General features: G+C 48.8%; 1 protein-coding gene across 7 annotated transcripts in view; it reads right to left on the bottom strand.

Moving 5' to 3' along the window:
- The window catches only part of MLLT10 (MLLT10 histone lysine methyltransferase DOT1L cofactor), a 173,635-nt gene extending 159,697 nt beyond the window's left edge, over positions 1 to 13,938 (bottom strand). For 2 of the 7 annotated variants that reach the window (XM_058669315.1, XM_058669316.1), the window contains exons 1-3: positions 13,173 to 13,467; positions 12,723 to 12,882; positions 3,589 to 3,668 (exon numbers count right to left, since the gene is read on the bottom strand). In XM_058669315.1, coding sequence (XP_058525298.1) covers positions 3,589 to 3,668; positions 12,723 to 12,882 — 240 coding nt within the window. In that variant the 5' untranslated portion in view covers positions 13,173 to 13,467. Of the gene's footprint in view, positions 1 to 3,588; positions 3,669 to 12,722; positions 12,883 to 13,020; positions 13,468 to 13,720 lie in introns of those variants that run through there. The other 5 variants (XM_058669312.1, XM_058669311.1, XM_058669313.1 and 2 more) reach the window with 5 other exon arrangements.
- Between the last annotated feature and the right edge of the window lie 111 nt (positions 13,939 to 14,049).

Here is a 14,049-nt window from a genome sequence, read left to right as displayed (position 1 = left end):
TGCCTCCCGCCAGGGTGCACACTGGTGCGGAGCTGAAATCGGAAACACAGCCAGCACAGAGCGAGGCACCTGGATAGGGGTCATGGACAATCCAAACGGTGACCTGTCTGCCAAATGCCTGGTCCTTCGTAGGTAGTAAGTGTAAGTACAGTACCTGTTGAAAATTCTGCACACTTCCAAATTACTTCCACAGCAAGGATGCCCTCTTCCATTGCATTTCTGGATCAAGGAAACTATTCAGGGCAGAGGGTAAGTTTAGCTGCTGGCTTTATACTTTGTACTTTTACTACCAGCTGAGGAGAGGACTTCCTGGCAAGGGTTTTGTTTTTGTTTTAGATTTATTTATTTTTATTGCAAAGTCAGATATACAGAGAGGAGTAACAGAGAGAAAGATCTTCTCTCTGATGGCTCACTCCCCAAGCAGCTACAAAAGCCAGAGCTGAGCCAACCAAAGCCAGGAGCCAGAAGTCCCTTCCAGGTCTTCCATCCGGACACAGGGTCCTAAGAATTTGGACCATCCTCTACCCGTTTCCCAGGCCACAAGCAGGGAGCTGGATGGGAAGTGGAGCTGCCAGAACTAGGCCCCATATGGAATCCTGGCGCATGCAAGCATTTAGCCAATAGGCTATCGCAGCAGACCCCTAATCTACTTTTCTAAAAATTCTGCTGTATCTTTATAGATCTTTATTGTCCAATACTTGTTGTCATGGAATTTACTGCCAGCCTCAATTCCTCTCTCTCTGTGAGACAATCTTCCTGCAAACCAAAGAGTTCCCCGTCACTATGTCTGGCGCAATGTGTCATCTTTTGTCCAGCCACAGCTAAACAGTCCAGAACTAGGCACCTTCACAAAGAAATATCTGTTTGCAGAGGAGACAGAAAACAGTATGAGTTGAGTATCTTTTACAATAGAACATGGAACACATAAAATGTACGTGACACGGTGCTTGAGGGCTTAATAATAGCCCAGAAGAGATAATTGTGTGTATTCCTGTTAGAACAATTGTGTCATACCCATAAAATAAGAATTATTACCTCATACTTCTGACAGATTCAATCAGTCTTGATCAGTGAGGTAACCGATACATAAACATTTAGCATGTATCTGGCACATAGTAAATTATTAGAATAAACAGCATAGAAAATGTATAGAAAGAAATAAAAATGGAGGCACACAAACAAAGGCAGAAATAATATTACTAATTCAGTTCCCTTTCTTGGTCATGATCAAATCTCCATGTCAGGATTCCTCACTCCTGTATCTCTTAAAATGCTTTTTTGGGGGCTGGCACTATAGCATAGCACGCTAAGCCCATACCTGTGGTACGAGCATCCCATATGGATGCCAGTTCAAGTCTCAGCTGCTCCATTTCCAATTCAGCTCATTGCTAAAGGCCTGAGGAAGCAGTGAAGGTTAGCTCAAAGCCTTGGAACCCTGCACCCATGTGGGAGCTGGAAAGAAGCTCCTGGCTCCTGGCTTGGGATCGGCTCAGCTCCAGCCATTGCAGCTACTTGGGATATGAAACAGCAGATGGAACATCTCTCTCTCCTCTCTGTAATTCTCTGCCTTTAAAATCAAAATAAAAAACATCTTTTTAACATGCCTTTTCAGGCCCGGTGTGATAGCCCAGTAGCTAAAGTCCTCACATTGAACACATTGGAATCTCATATGGGCACCAGTTTTAATGCCGGTGGCCCCATTTCCTATCCAGCTCCCTGCTTGTGGCCTGGGAAAGCAGTCAAGGACGGCCCTAAGCCTTGGGACCCTGCACCTGCACTGTGTCCGGGCTCCTCGTTTCAGACTGGCTCAGCTCCAGCCATTGCGGCCGCCGTTTGGGGAGTGAACCATCAGACAGAAAAATGTTCCTCTCGGGCCCGGCAGCGTGGCCTAGCGGCTAAAGTCCTCGCCTTGAACGCCCCGGGATCCCATATGGGCGCCGGTTCTAATCCCGACAGCTCCACTTCCCATCCAGTTTGTGGCCTGGGAAAGCAGTTGAGGATAGCCCAAAGCTTTGGGACCCTGCACCCGCGTGGGAGACCCGGAAGAGATTCCTGGATCCCGGCTTCAGATCGGCACGTACCGGCCATTGCGGCTCACTTGGGGAGTAAAACATCGGATGGAAGATCTTCCTCTCTGTCTCTCCTCCTCTCTGTATATCTGACTTTGTAATAAACTGAATAAATCTTTAAAAAAAATTTAAAATAAAAAATATAATCCCTTTTCCTCACTAAAACAGGATTAAAATCAGACTTTGCTTCTCATAAAGGGCCTACCTTTCCGAATTACACACACCACAGGAATTTACGAGGCTGTGTCTCTTTATATCTTTTAATGGTCTACATATCCCACCAGATGAAGATTAAATAAAATGTATTCCCCAAAATACCTTTAAAGAAAACTATTTATATTGCTGTGACTCTAGTCACAGAAAATATAAGGGAATAAAAACAAGCAACAATGGCATTTGACACAAATGATGCTGGCATCTCCCACGCCCCACTCATCTATCCTCCTCCTGGCACCCACCCACCTTCATATGTCCTTACCTTTTTTGGCCTTAAATTGACTATAACCCCACCCACCCCCCCCGAGAAGCCTCACCTCACCTCATTAATGTAAATAAATTAAAGCATAAAACTCCTATATATTTCTGTAACAAGCTAAAAGGGCAAAAAGAGTAACATTACACACAACTTCATTAAGCCCTAGATTTTTAATGACTGAGTTCATCTTCCCTTTGCTAAAGTCTCACTATTCTAACTCAAGAAAAACAGCTGTTATTCTGCTACAGTGCATTCTCACACACATTATTTCTACTGATCAAAAACTTCCCAGGCAAGAATTAAACTTTCTTCTTTCACTACACCCATGAGGAGAAGTTCAAATGCGGCTTTCTTACTTTCCAAATTCTTTGATCAACACCAAAAGAAAGAAGCTATACTCTGCAAACAGTAATAGCTTTGTATGATTAATAAAGATTAAATCCATCCTTCCCAATACTACCACAAGTTCAACCAGAAAAATGTTTTGGCCACAAACAATATATATACTTCCCTCATTCTTATGAATATTAACAAAGTATTAAGAAGGTGGCCAGCCAAATGAAAAAGGAAAAAAAAATCTTGTCTTGTGAAAAGGAATAAATGTTTGAAAATGGTACGTATTCCAAGTTAAACAGGCAGATGTGGCAAAAAAAAAAAAAAAAAGTATGATATTCACTGAAGCTTTTTTTTCTTTTGTCCCATTAAACAATATCTAGCAGAACAATCAATTTAACTTCCTTAGATTTCTACTGTTATACTCCACAGCTACCCAACGAAAATCTGCAAACCACTTCATCATTCCTGTAACTAGTTAATAAAGCCCAAGTAAGACTTTATATGAATGCTTACCAGGTTTCCATTAACATTTACTTATTTGGTTCTGCTTTTCTTTCAAATTTTACAAGTTTGCTTAAAACTCCAAATTAATATTTGATTCAAATTCTCTCTTAAGTTACACTATTATGAACAAAAGGCTGACAGCCCTCCAAACAGCAATAGTGTAGCATCTGAAGTACTTTAATGCTTTTGATAAACAGTCCTTACCACTCTTGCTGCTCTCTCCTGGGATTCACATTTTCTGCAAAACCATGGTCCAGTGGGTACTTGAACAATGCCATAGCAAGCTATTAAAAACGAAATGTGAAAAGGTATTAAGATGAGTAGAATTGTGGAAAAATCAAACATCCTGTTACAGTCTTATTTACCTCTCAAACTGTTCTCTAGTCAACCATCTGCCTTACAGAAAAATATTTTACATTCAACTTACCACAGGTAAAGTCATTTAATTCACATGGTATGATACTTGGCCTAGGCATTTGGTCTAGTGGTGAGGATCTGCATCCCATGGTGGAGTACCTGGGTTTTACACCTGGCACTGGCTCATGAAGCAAATTCTTTCTTCTCACTACTTCTCAAAATAAAATAAAATAAAATAAAACAGTGCTTTTAACTTAAAATCATAAGGAGGGAGCCCGGCGGCATGGCCTGGCGGCTAAAGTCCTCGCCTTGAACGCACCGGGATCCCATGGGCACCAGTTCTAATCCCGGCAGCTCCACTTCCCATCCAGCTCCCTGCTTGTGGCCTGAGGGAGCAGTGGAGGACAGCCCAAAGCCTTGGGACCCTGCACCCATGTGGGAGACCTGGAGGAAGTTCCTGGTTCCCAGCTTCAGATTGGCGCAGCACCGGCCATTGCGCTCACCTGGGGAGTGAATCATCGGACGGAGGATCTTCCTGTCTCTCCTCCTCGCTGTATATCTGACTTTGCAATAAAAATAAATAAATCTTTAAAAAAAAATCATAAGGAGGGCAAGTGTCATCATACAGGGGTGAGACCATTGCTTGGGCTGTCTTCGTCCCATACTGAAGTGCTAATTTGGGACCTGGCACTTCTACTTTCCATCTAGATACCTGCTAATACTCCTGGGAAGACAGCAGATAATGTTACTGCATCACTGTCACCCATGTAGGAAACCCAGATGAAGTTTCAGATTTGTGGTTTTGACCTGAACAAACTCTGGCTGATGTAGATATCTAAAAAAGGAAGACACCTCTAACTCTGTCACACTGCCCTGCAAATAAATAAAGCTTTGAAAAATAATAAACCAGATCCAGTGCTTCGGTGCAGCAGGGTAAGCTGCAGCCTGCAGTGTCTGCACAAAATATGGGCACTGGCTCATGTCCTGGTTGCTCCACTTCCAATCCAGAACCTTACCTGGGAAAGGACAGAAAGATGACTCAGTCCCTAGGCCCCTGCACCCAAATGGGAGACCCAGAAGCTCCCAGTTCTGGACCAGCCCAGCTCCAGTTATTTCATTGGGAGAGTGGACCAGCAGATAAAGACACCCCCGCCACCCTCTCTCTGCCTGCCTCTCTTCCTCTCAGTAGATCGGCCATTCAAGAAGAGAAATACATAAATCATTAAAAATCATTATTATATGGACTTTAGATTTTTAATGAAATTGCTATTTTGTCTACATAAGTCTAAATTTTATTTTTTCTTTTGATAGGAACATTATTTAAAATTCAAAAGACTTTTGCTAAAGCATTTTCAGAAATTCACTACCTTCTACACACAGCAATTTAGAAACAGCAAGCATTTTAGATAGCTCTAGTAAACAGATTCTCAAATCACCTTTCAAAGTAAACAAAGGGAAGTAGAGAAAAAAAAAAGGATCTCTAAAAGGAAGATGCTTCTATTTACAGAAAACATCCAGAGCCGGCAAATTCAGAGATAAAAGGTATGGAGCAGGCACTGTGGTGTGGCCAGTAAACACAATCTACTGCCTGCAGCACCAGCATCCCACAGGGACACTGCCTCCAGCTACACAACTCTCACTTCCAATCCAGCTCTCTGCTTAGGACCTGGGAAAGCAGCAGAGCATCACCAGGTGCTTGGGCTCCTTCACCTACATGGGGGACTGGCAAGAAACTCCTGGATCCTGGCTTCGGACAGGCCAGGCTCAGATGGTCCCAGCCATCTGTGGAGTGAACCAGCAGATAGAAAAGATCTGTAGGGTCCCACGCAATTGCCTAGTGGCCAAATCCTCAACTTGCACACACCAGAATCCCATATGGGCGAAAGTTCCTGTCCTGGCTGCTCTACTTCCCTTCCCTTCCCATCCAGCTCCCTGCTCGTGGCTTGGGAAAGCAGCTGAGGACGGCCCAAAGCCTTGGGATTGTGTGCCTGCACGGGAAACCCAGAAGCTCCTGGCTCCTGACTTCAGATCAGCTCAGCTCTGGCCATTGCTGCCACTTGGGGAGTGGTCAGCAGAAGGAAAATCCTTCTCTCTCACTCTCTCCAACTGTGTAAATCTGTCTTTCCAATAAATAAATCTTTAAAAAGAAAAAAAAACTCTTCCTCCTCCTGTGTAACTCTTTCAATATATAAAATCCTTAAGCGCTCAACTTGCATGCGCTGGGATACTATGAGTGCCAATTCATTTCCCAGCTGCTCCACTGCCATCCAACTCCCTGTTACTGGCCTGGGAAAGCAACAGAGGATGGCTCAAAGCTGTGGGACCCTGCACCCATGTGGGAGGCCTGGAGGAAACTACTGGCTTTGGGTGAGCTCAGTGTCAGTCATTACAGCCACTTGGGTGAACCAGGGTATGAAAGACCACTAGTCTGTCATTTCTCTAAACAATCTGCCTTTCAAAAAACAATAAAAACTGAGTGGCCAGCCACATGGCAGAGCAGGCTAATCTTTTACCAGTGGTGCAGGTATTCCATATGGGTAACAGTTTGTGTCCTGGACACTCCACTTTTTTTTAATGTATTTATCTTTATTGCTAACACAGATATAGAGAGGAAGAGCTTCCAAACAATGATTCACTCCCAAAGTGACCACAACGGCCGGAGTTGAGCCAATCTGAAGCTAGGAGCCAGGAGTCAGGAGCTTCTTCCGGATCTCCCACGTGGGTGCAGGGTCCCAAGGTTTCGGGCTGTCTTCGACTGCTTTCCCAGGCCATAAGCAGGGAGCCAGATAGGAAGCAGGATGGCCGGGATTAGAACCATCGCCCATATGGAATCTCAGTGCGTTCAAGGCATTTAAGGTGAGGACTTTAGCCGTAGACCATGGTGCGAGGCCCCACTTTTTTTTTTCTTTTAAGATTTATATCTTTTTATTGGAATGGCAGATCAGATTTACAAAGATCCTCCATCTGATGGCTCACTCCCCAAACGGCCACAACAATGACAGCTTGAACTGATTTAACCTGGGCCCTGTGGGGTAGTCTAGCAGTTGAAGTCCTCGCCTTGCTTGCACCCAGGATCCCATATGATTGCCGGTTCTGATCCCAGTGGGCCTGCTTCCCATCCAGCTCCCTACTTGTGTGGCCTGGGAAAGCAGTCGAGGATGGCCCAAAGCTTTGGGAACCTGCACCCACGTGGGAGACCAGGGAAGCTGGCCCAAGGATATGGCCCACTGCCAGCCCACACGGGAGACTCAGGTAGAGTTCCTGGGTTCCCACTGCCAGCCCACATGGGAGACCCAGATAGAGCTCCTGGCTTTAGCCTGGCTCAATACAGGTTGTTACAGCCGTCTGGAACATGAAGCAGTAAATGGAAGAGATCTTTCTGTTTCTCTCTCTTTCACTCCCAGTCCCCTGTGTCACCTCTCCCTCTCTACCTCCCTCCCTTTTGTTTTAACTCAATCAAATATTATTATCATCATCATTGGAAAGTCAGATTTTATAAACAAGATACAAAGAGAAAGATCTTCCAATCGCTGGCTCACTCCCCAAACCCCTGCAATGGCCAGAAATGAGTTTATCCAAAGTCAGGAGCCAGAAGCTTCTTCTGGGTCTCCCATGCAGGCACAGGGCCCCAAGGCTTTGGGCTGTCCTTGACTGCTTTCCCAGACCACAAGTAGGGAGCTGGATTGGAAGTGGAGCAGCCAGGAGACAAACCGATGCCCATATGGGATTCTAACATGTGCAAAGCGAAGACTTTAATCACTAGGCTACTGCACCAGGTCCCAAACAATTCTTTAAAAATAAATAAATGTCCAAGGTTTCAGAGTTATGAAAAGGATATACAATTGCTCATGGTAATGGTTTCAGACACTGTGAATATACTAAGACACTGAATTTTACACTTTAAATGAATTTTCAATGATATCAATAAAACTGTTACTTCAAAAATGTACATGGTGTGGGATATTGGCTAATCCTCCCGTTATAAAGGCATCAGGATCCCATACGGATGCTCCTTCGCGTCCCAGCTGTTCCACTTCTAGTCCAGCTACCTGCTTATGGCCTGGCAAAGTAGAGGATGGTCAAAAGCCTTGGGATCCTGTACTGGTATAGAACAAATAGAAAAGGCTCCTGGCTCCAGACGAGCTCAGCTCCAGCTTTTGCCATCATCTGGGTAGTGAACCAGAAAATGAAAGATATGTTTGTCTCTTCTTCTCTCTGTAGATCTTTCCAATAAAATAATCTTTAACAAAAAAATGTACATGAGAGTCTGACTTTGAGGTGGAATGGCATAAGCCACTACCTGTGATGCCCAAACTCCTAGATCAGAGAGCTTGTGGTGCTTGACACCTGAAACTCTTACCTGAGTTTAAGTTCCAGCTACTCGGGCCAGGCATGGTAGTCTAGTGACAACGTCCTCACCTGGCATGCTCTGGGATCTCATGTGGGTGCCAGTTCGTGTCCTAGCTACTCTGCTTCCCATCCAGCTCCCTGCTTGTGGCCTGGGAAAGCAGTCAAGGATGGCCTAAAGCCTTGGGACCCTGCATCCGAGCAGTAGACTCGGAGAAAGTTCAGCTTAGCTCTAGCTGTTGTGGTCACTTGGGAAGTAAACCAGCAAAGATCTTTGTCTCTCCTCTCTGTAAATCTGCCTTCTCAATAAAAATAAATAAATCTTTAAAAAAAAAAGTTGTTCCACTTACTTTTTTTTTCAGAGACTTACTTATTTCCATTACAAAGTCAAATACACAGAGAGGAAAATCTTTCATCCAACTCTTCACTCCCCAAGTGACCGCAACGGACGGAGCTGAGTCAATCTGAAGCTAGTAGTAGCCAGGAATTTCCTCCATGTCTCCCACACAGGTGCAGCATCGCAAGGCTTTGGGCCATCCTTAACTGCCTTCCCAAGCCACAAGCAGGGAGTTGGATGGAAAGCGGTGCAGCCAGGATTAGAACCGGTGCCCATATGGGACCCCAGCGGCACGTTCAAGGAGAGGACTTTAGCCGCTAGGCCACCGCGCAGGGACCCTACTTCTGATCTAGTTTCCTATTGATGCTAATGTCGGATACAGCAGAAGAAAGCTCAGCTGCTCAGATCCTGCCACCATCATGGAGACCTGGATGCAGCTCTAGATTCCTGTCTTTGGTTGGTCCCAGTTCTGGGGGCCACAGGCATGAGTAAACCAGTAGATGTGAGGTACCTGCTTCTCTCTTCCCACCCTTCCGCCCCCTCATCCTACTATTCAAGTAGATGCAAATAAACAATAACTGAAACAAAATATGTGGGATGGTGTTGTAGCACAGCAAGCCAGGCTGCTGCTGTTACCGTTGCTGTTACTCGGAACACCCATATTTTGGGAACCTACTACTGTTTTGATCCAGTAAAATGAATGGCTCAAGTGCTTACGTTCCTGATAGAGATATGAGTTTCTGGCTGCTGGGCCCAGCGCATGATGGCCTAGCAGATAAAGTCCTCTCCTTGAACATGCCGCTGGGGTCCCAAATGGGCGCCAGTTCTAGTCCCGGCAGCTCCACTTCACATCCAACTCCCTGCTTGTGACCTGAGAAAGCAGTCGAGGATGGCCTTGGGAACCCGCACCTGCATGGGAGACCCAGATGAAGCTCCTAGCTCTTGGCTTCGGATTGGCTCAGCTCCAGCCGTTGCAGTCGCTTGGGTAACGTACCATCAGATTAAAGATTTTCCTCTCTGTCCCTCCTCCTCTCTGTGTATCTGCTTTTCCAATAAAAATAACAATCTTTAGAAAAATATATAAACCTGGGAACAGTGCAATAGTGTAGAGGTAATAGTCCTTGCCTTGAACACACCAGTATCCCATATGGGCGCCGGTTCTAATCCCAGAAGCCCCACTTCCCATCCAGCTCCCTGCTTGTGGCCTGGAAAAGCAGTCGAGGACGGCTCAAAGCTTTGGGACCCTGCACCTGCGTGGGAGATCCGGAACAGGCTCCTGGCTCCTGGCTTTGGATGGGCTCAGCTCCAGCTGTTACAGCCACTTGGGGAGCGAACAATCAGGCGGAACATCTTCCTCTCTGTCTCTCCTCCTCTGTATATCTGCCTTTCCAATGAAAATAAGTAAATCTAAAAGAAAAATATATATATATAAACCTGAAAATATTCAGCTGATCATAAATGAACTTGTTAACTATAAAATCAGGAGATAAAATTCACTCTAGTGGCTAACTCCAATCCAAAAAAGATGCTACCTGGGTTCAATTCCCAGTTCTGGCGCCTAACTCAGCCACCTGCTAGTGCAGACTGTAAGAGATGCAGGTTCTATCACTTTCATCACTGTCAGCCACTGTGAGACCTGGATTGAGTTCACTGCTCCCGGCTTCAGGCCCCGATCCAGCCACAGTCTGAAGCCATTCTGTCCACTTGGGGAACACAACAATAGGTGAGCGTCTGCTCTGTCTCTGCCTCAAAAAAACTGAATAAACTTTCTAACATTCCAAAACCTGAACTTCCAAATTTTAAAAAATAATTTGTTTTTATATTCCTTTTTTATTTATTTTTATTATTATTGGAAAGGCAGACACACAGAGATGAGGAGGGATACAGAGAGGAGAGACTGAAAGAAAGATCTTCCATCTATTGAATCACTTCCCAGGCAGCCGCAACAGCCAGAGCTGCACCAATCCAAAGCCAGGAGCTTGGAGTCTCTTCCAGGTCTCACAGGTGTACAGGGTTCCAAGGCTTTGGGCCATCCTTGATTGCTTCCCATGCCACAAGTAGGGAGCTGGATGGGAAGCAATGTGGCCGGGATTAGAACCAGTGCCCATACGTATCCTGACGCATGCAATGTGAAGACATTAGCCACTAGGCTACCACACCAGACCATTTTTTAATTTTCAAAGGCAGAGTTACAGAGAGAGGGAACACACATCTTCCATACACTGGTTCACCCACCTCCAATAGAGGGAATGATGAGAGCTGGGCCAGCCCTTAACCAGGAGCCCAGAGCCTCCTCCAGTCTCTCACATGGGTGCAGAGGGCCAGGAACTTGGACCATTGTCTACTGCTTTTCCCAGGCCTACAATGCTAAGCCCTGAACTCCTAAACTTTGTAAAAAATCAATATTTGGGACAAGTGCAAAAGCTCAACAGGATAATCTTCTGCCTGCTAGTACCAGTATCCAATATAGGTGCCAATTTGCGTCCTGGCTGCTACACTTGGCACCAGTTCCCTGCTTACAGACTGGGAAGGCAGTAGAGGACGGTGCAAGCCCTAGGGTCCCTACACCCATATCAGAGACCCAGGGGATGCTCCTGGCTCCTGGTCTTGGATCATCTCAACTCCAGATCATTGCAGCCAGTGGGGGAGTAAACCAGTAAATGGAAGATGCGCCTCCTCTTCTATCTGCCAAGTCACTCCCCAAATGGCAGCAATATCCCAGCTGAAGCCAGGAGCCCAGAACTCCCTCCAGTCTCCCATGCAGGTGACAAGGGCCCAGGCACTGTCTACTGCCTTCTTAGGCGCATTAGTAAGGGGCTAGATGGAAAGTGGTTCTGTCTGGACTAGAACTGATGCTCATGAGATGCTGGAGTCGCAGGCAACAACTTAACTTGCTGTGCTACAGTGCTTGCCCATCTAATATCTTAAACATTTATGAGTGTCAGAACAAAACATATGACCAGCCAAGAAATACAGCATCGATGTCCACAGACTTATTTTTATTTAGGAGCACTGTTAAAGAGAAATTTTAAGATTTAAATGAACATTTCCTATATTGAAAAGACAGTGGCTACTGATCAAAAGTTTGCAATTTATCAACCAATATGTAAGAAACACCTCCATTAATGCCAATGAACACTGTACCAGGAATGTTGATCTACCAGTCCTGACACGTTAAAATCAGCAAGTAGTCTTAACACATAATTGTTTCAGTCTTTAAAAAGGGAAGAAATGCAACTTCACTGTTCCTGAAGAGAAACTAGGAATAATTGCATCCGTTCTCAGCAGAAGTTAATTCCAGGTGCCTCTTAGTCTCCCTTCCCAGTATTCCAGGCTTTAAAGAATGCACCTGAACACTTCATGGTGCGATTGTACTCTCTCCTTTGGCAGTGTCCAGGGCAGGACGACCCAGCATCTGCACCACTCAATGGCAGCCTGAGCAATGGGAAGCAGCTGGGATGGTGAAGGACCAGGGAACCACCAAAGGTATACCTGGATTGGCCCACAACTCTGGTACCACAATAAATGGAATAGCAGCGATTCCAAGGGTCAAAAAAAAAAAGTATCTTACTAGAGTCTTCCGCCTGTCCCTAGATGCAGCACACTCACCAAATAGAAACACCCACAAATAAACTAAGAGGTTCCCACGTCTCTTGGCAACACCACCTCCTCCTCTTAGATCCCACAGCAGAGGAAGTGGCCTGGTTCTGCCACTCCCCAGCCTGCTTGGCCGGCCCAGATCAGCAGTGCCCAGAGCGGCCTGCGCCCCTGTCCACTCCCCGCGGGAAGCTCCTGGTTGGCAGGGCAGAAAGTGTGTGGTGCAGCACACACCGCCTCCCCTCCCCACGACAGAGCCAAGGCCGGCTGCCAGCCTGCCCGCCTGCTCCAGCCTCCCGAGCCTGTGGCCGGACCCCAGGAAGTCTCCACGCTCACTGCGGCAGACAGCACAAGGCCCTGCCGCGGGAGGGCTCTCCACGTTCCCGAGCCACAGCCGGCACGACCGCAACACGCGGGGAGCACGCCCCACCACCCCGAGGCCCCGCACCGCCGCCCCCCGACTCCGACCCCTGCGCGGGCGGCGGCCCAATGACACTTGAGAGAGTGAGAGCACCGTCACGTGACAGGCCAGGCCACACGCACTTTCTCCCACAGGCACGGCCCGCGGCCGACCCTGCGAGTCCCTCCCGCAGCCGCGGCACGGGGGAGGGGCGAGGCTGGCAGTTGCTGCCAGGGCGGGAGGGGGCGGCAGTGACGGTTGGAGGGGCAGGTTCGGCCCGGCGGGCGGTTGGGTGTTTACCTTGATGCACCGCGACGCTGCAGCCGTGCCCGTCGCAATAAACCAGCGGGTTCTCGGCCCAGCCTCTCTCGTCTGAGCAAACGCAACAGCCTCCAATCATCTCCTTCATACTATGGGAGACCTCGTCCTCCAGTGACACGGGCCGGTCGCTAGAGACCATCTAAGAGGGAGTTGGGGGGGACCATTAAAAACACATGCAAGCCCATCAGCGAGTTCCCCCACCCCGCAGAGCCCCCGCACACCCCCATCCCTCCCCGACTCCCCTCTTCCCCCGCCCGCCGCTCGGCCGCTCGCTCACTCAGGCTTTGCCGCTCAGTCACTCACGTTCCGCACAGGAGTCAGGAGCCATGTCCTTGCTGACTCCCCCCACCTCCCCTCCACCGCCTCCTCCGCCTCCGCCTCCTCCTCCACCACCTCCTCCTCCTCCTCCTGGTCGTCGTCCCTCCCCACCTCCACCCGGCCGCTAACGCTGGCGCCCCGAGAGGGCACACATAATCAAGTAGGCCTCCGCACAGGCGCACTGGGGGGGCTCCCGCTGGGCCGGGGCGGCGAGGGAGGGGACGGGCACTGCGCTTCCTCCTCCAAGCGTCACTCGGCGTGCGCGCCCGCCCTGCGGCCGGCGTCAGGGAGGAGGCCGGGGAGAGGCCTGCGTGCGCGTCGCCGCGGCCGGCAGGCTGCCCAGGCCTAGCTCCCGGGCCCCTTCCCCCTCGCCACCCGCCCCCGCCGCCGCCGCGGTGTGCCGAGGGCGGGGGCGACTAAAGCCGGCGGCCCGGGGAGGCCCAACGGGAGCCGACGGGAGGGCGCGGGGACGCGCACGCGGGGCGCGGACGTTGGGCCTCTGCAGTGCGGGCCGCGCGGGCCGCGTGTGCGCGGCAGACTAAGGCCTTGGGGGTGGCGGGGGTGCAGGCGTCCGGGAGAGGGTCTCTGGGAACGAGGGGCGGGAGGGCCCTCCTCGGGGTGCGGGGGCTGGGGGACGTCTCCTGGCGCTGGGAACCTACCTGCCGGCTTTTTTCTCAGCAGCTGGCCCGGGGGTAACTAAGGTTGGGCACGGGGTGCCTGTGCCAGCTGCCCTGAAGGGTGTAATGAAGCATGGCTTCCTGCAGTGGCCCGCGCGAACTTCACCATTCTGCAGCAGCCGCTCCACTCATTAAATTCGCAAGCTGGACTCGTCCCAAAGTTCACCAGTGGAAGAGCTATCAAATCTGCCCGTGTCTTACGCCCCACGTTGGGCTCAGTCACAAACGGAAAGCGCGTCACAGACAGAGGTCAAAAGCCTGTGTTACGTGGGGCTCTGGGTGGGAACACCGAGGCTACCTACCCTCAGCTA

Source organism: Ochotona princeps, chromosome 10 (genome assembly GCF_030435755.1).
Source record: "Ochotona princeps isolate mOchPri1 chromosome 10, mOchPri1.hap1, whole genome shotgun sequence".
NCBI classification, from domain to species: domain Eukaryota; kingdom Metazoa; phylum Chordata; class Mammalia; order Lagomorpha; family Ochotonidae; genus Ochotona; species Ochotona princeps.
Note: the sequence above shows the minus strand (reverse complement) of the source record. Positions and strands in the feature narration are given on the sequence as shown.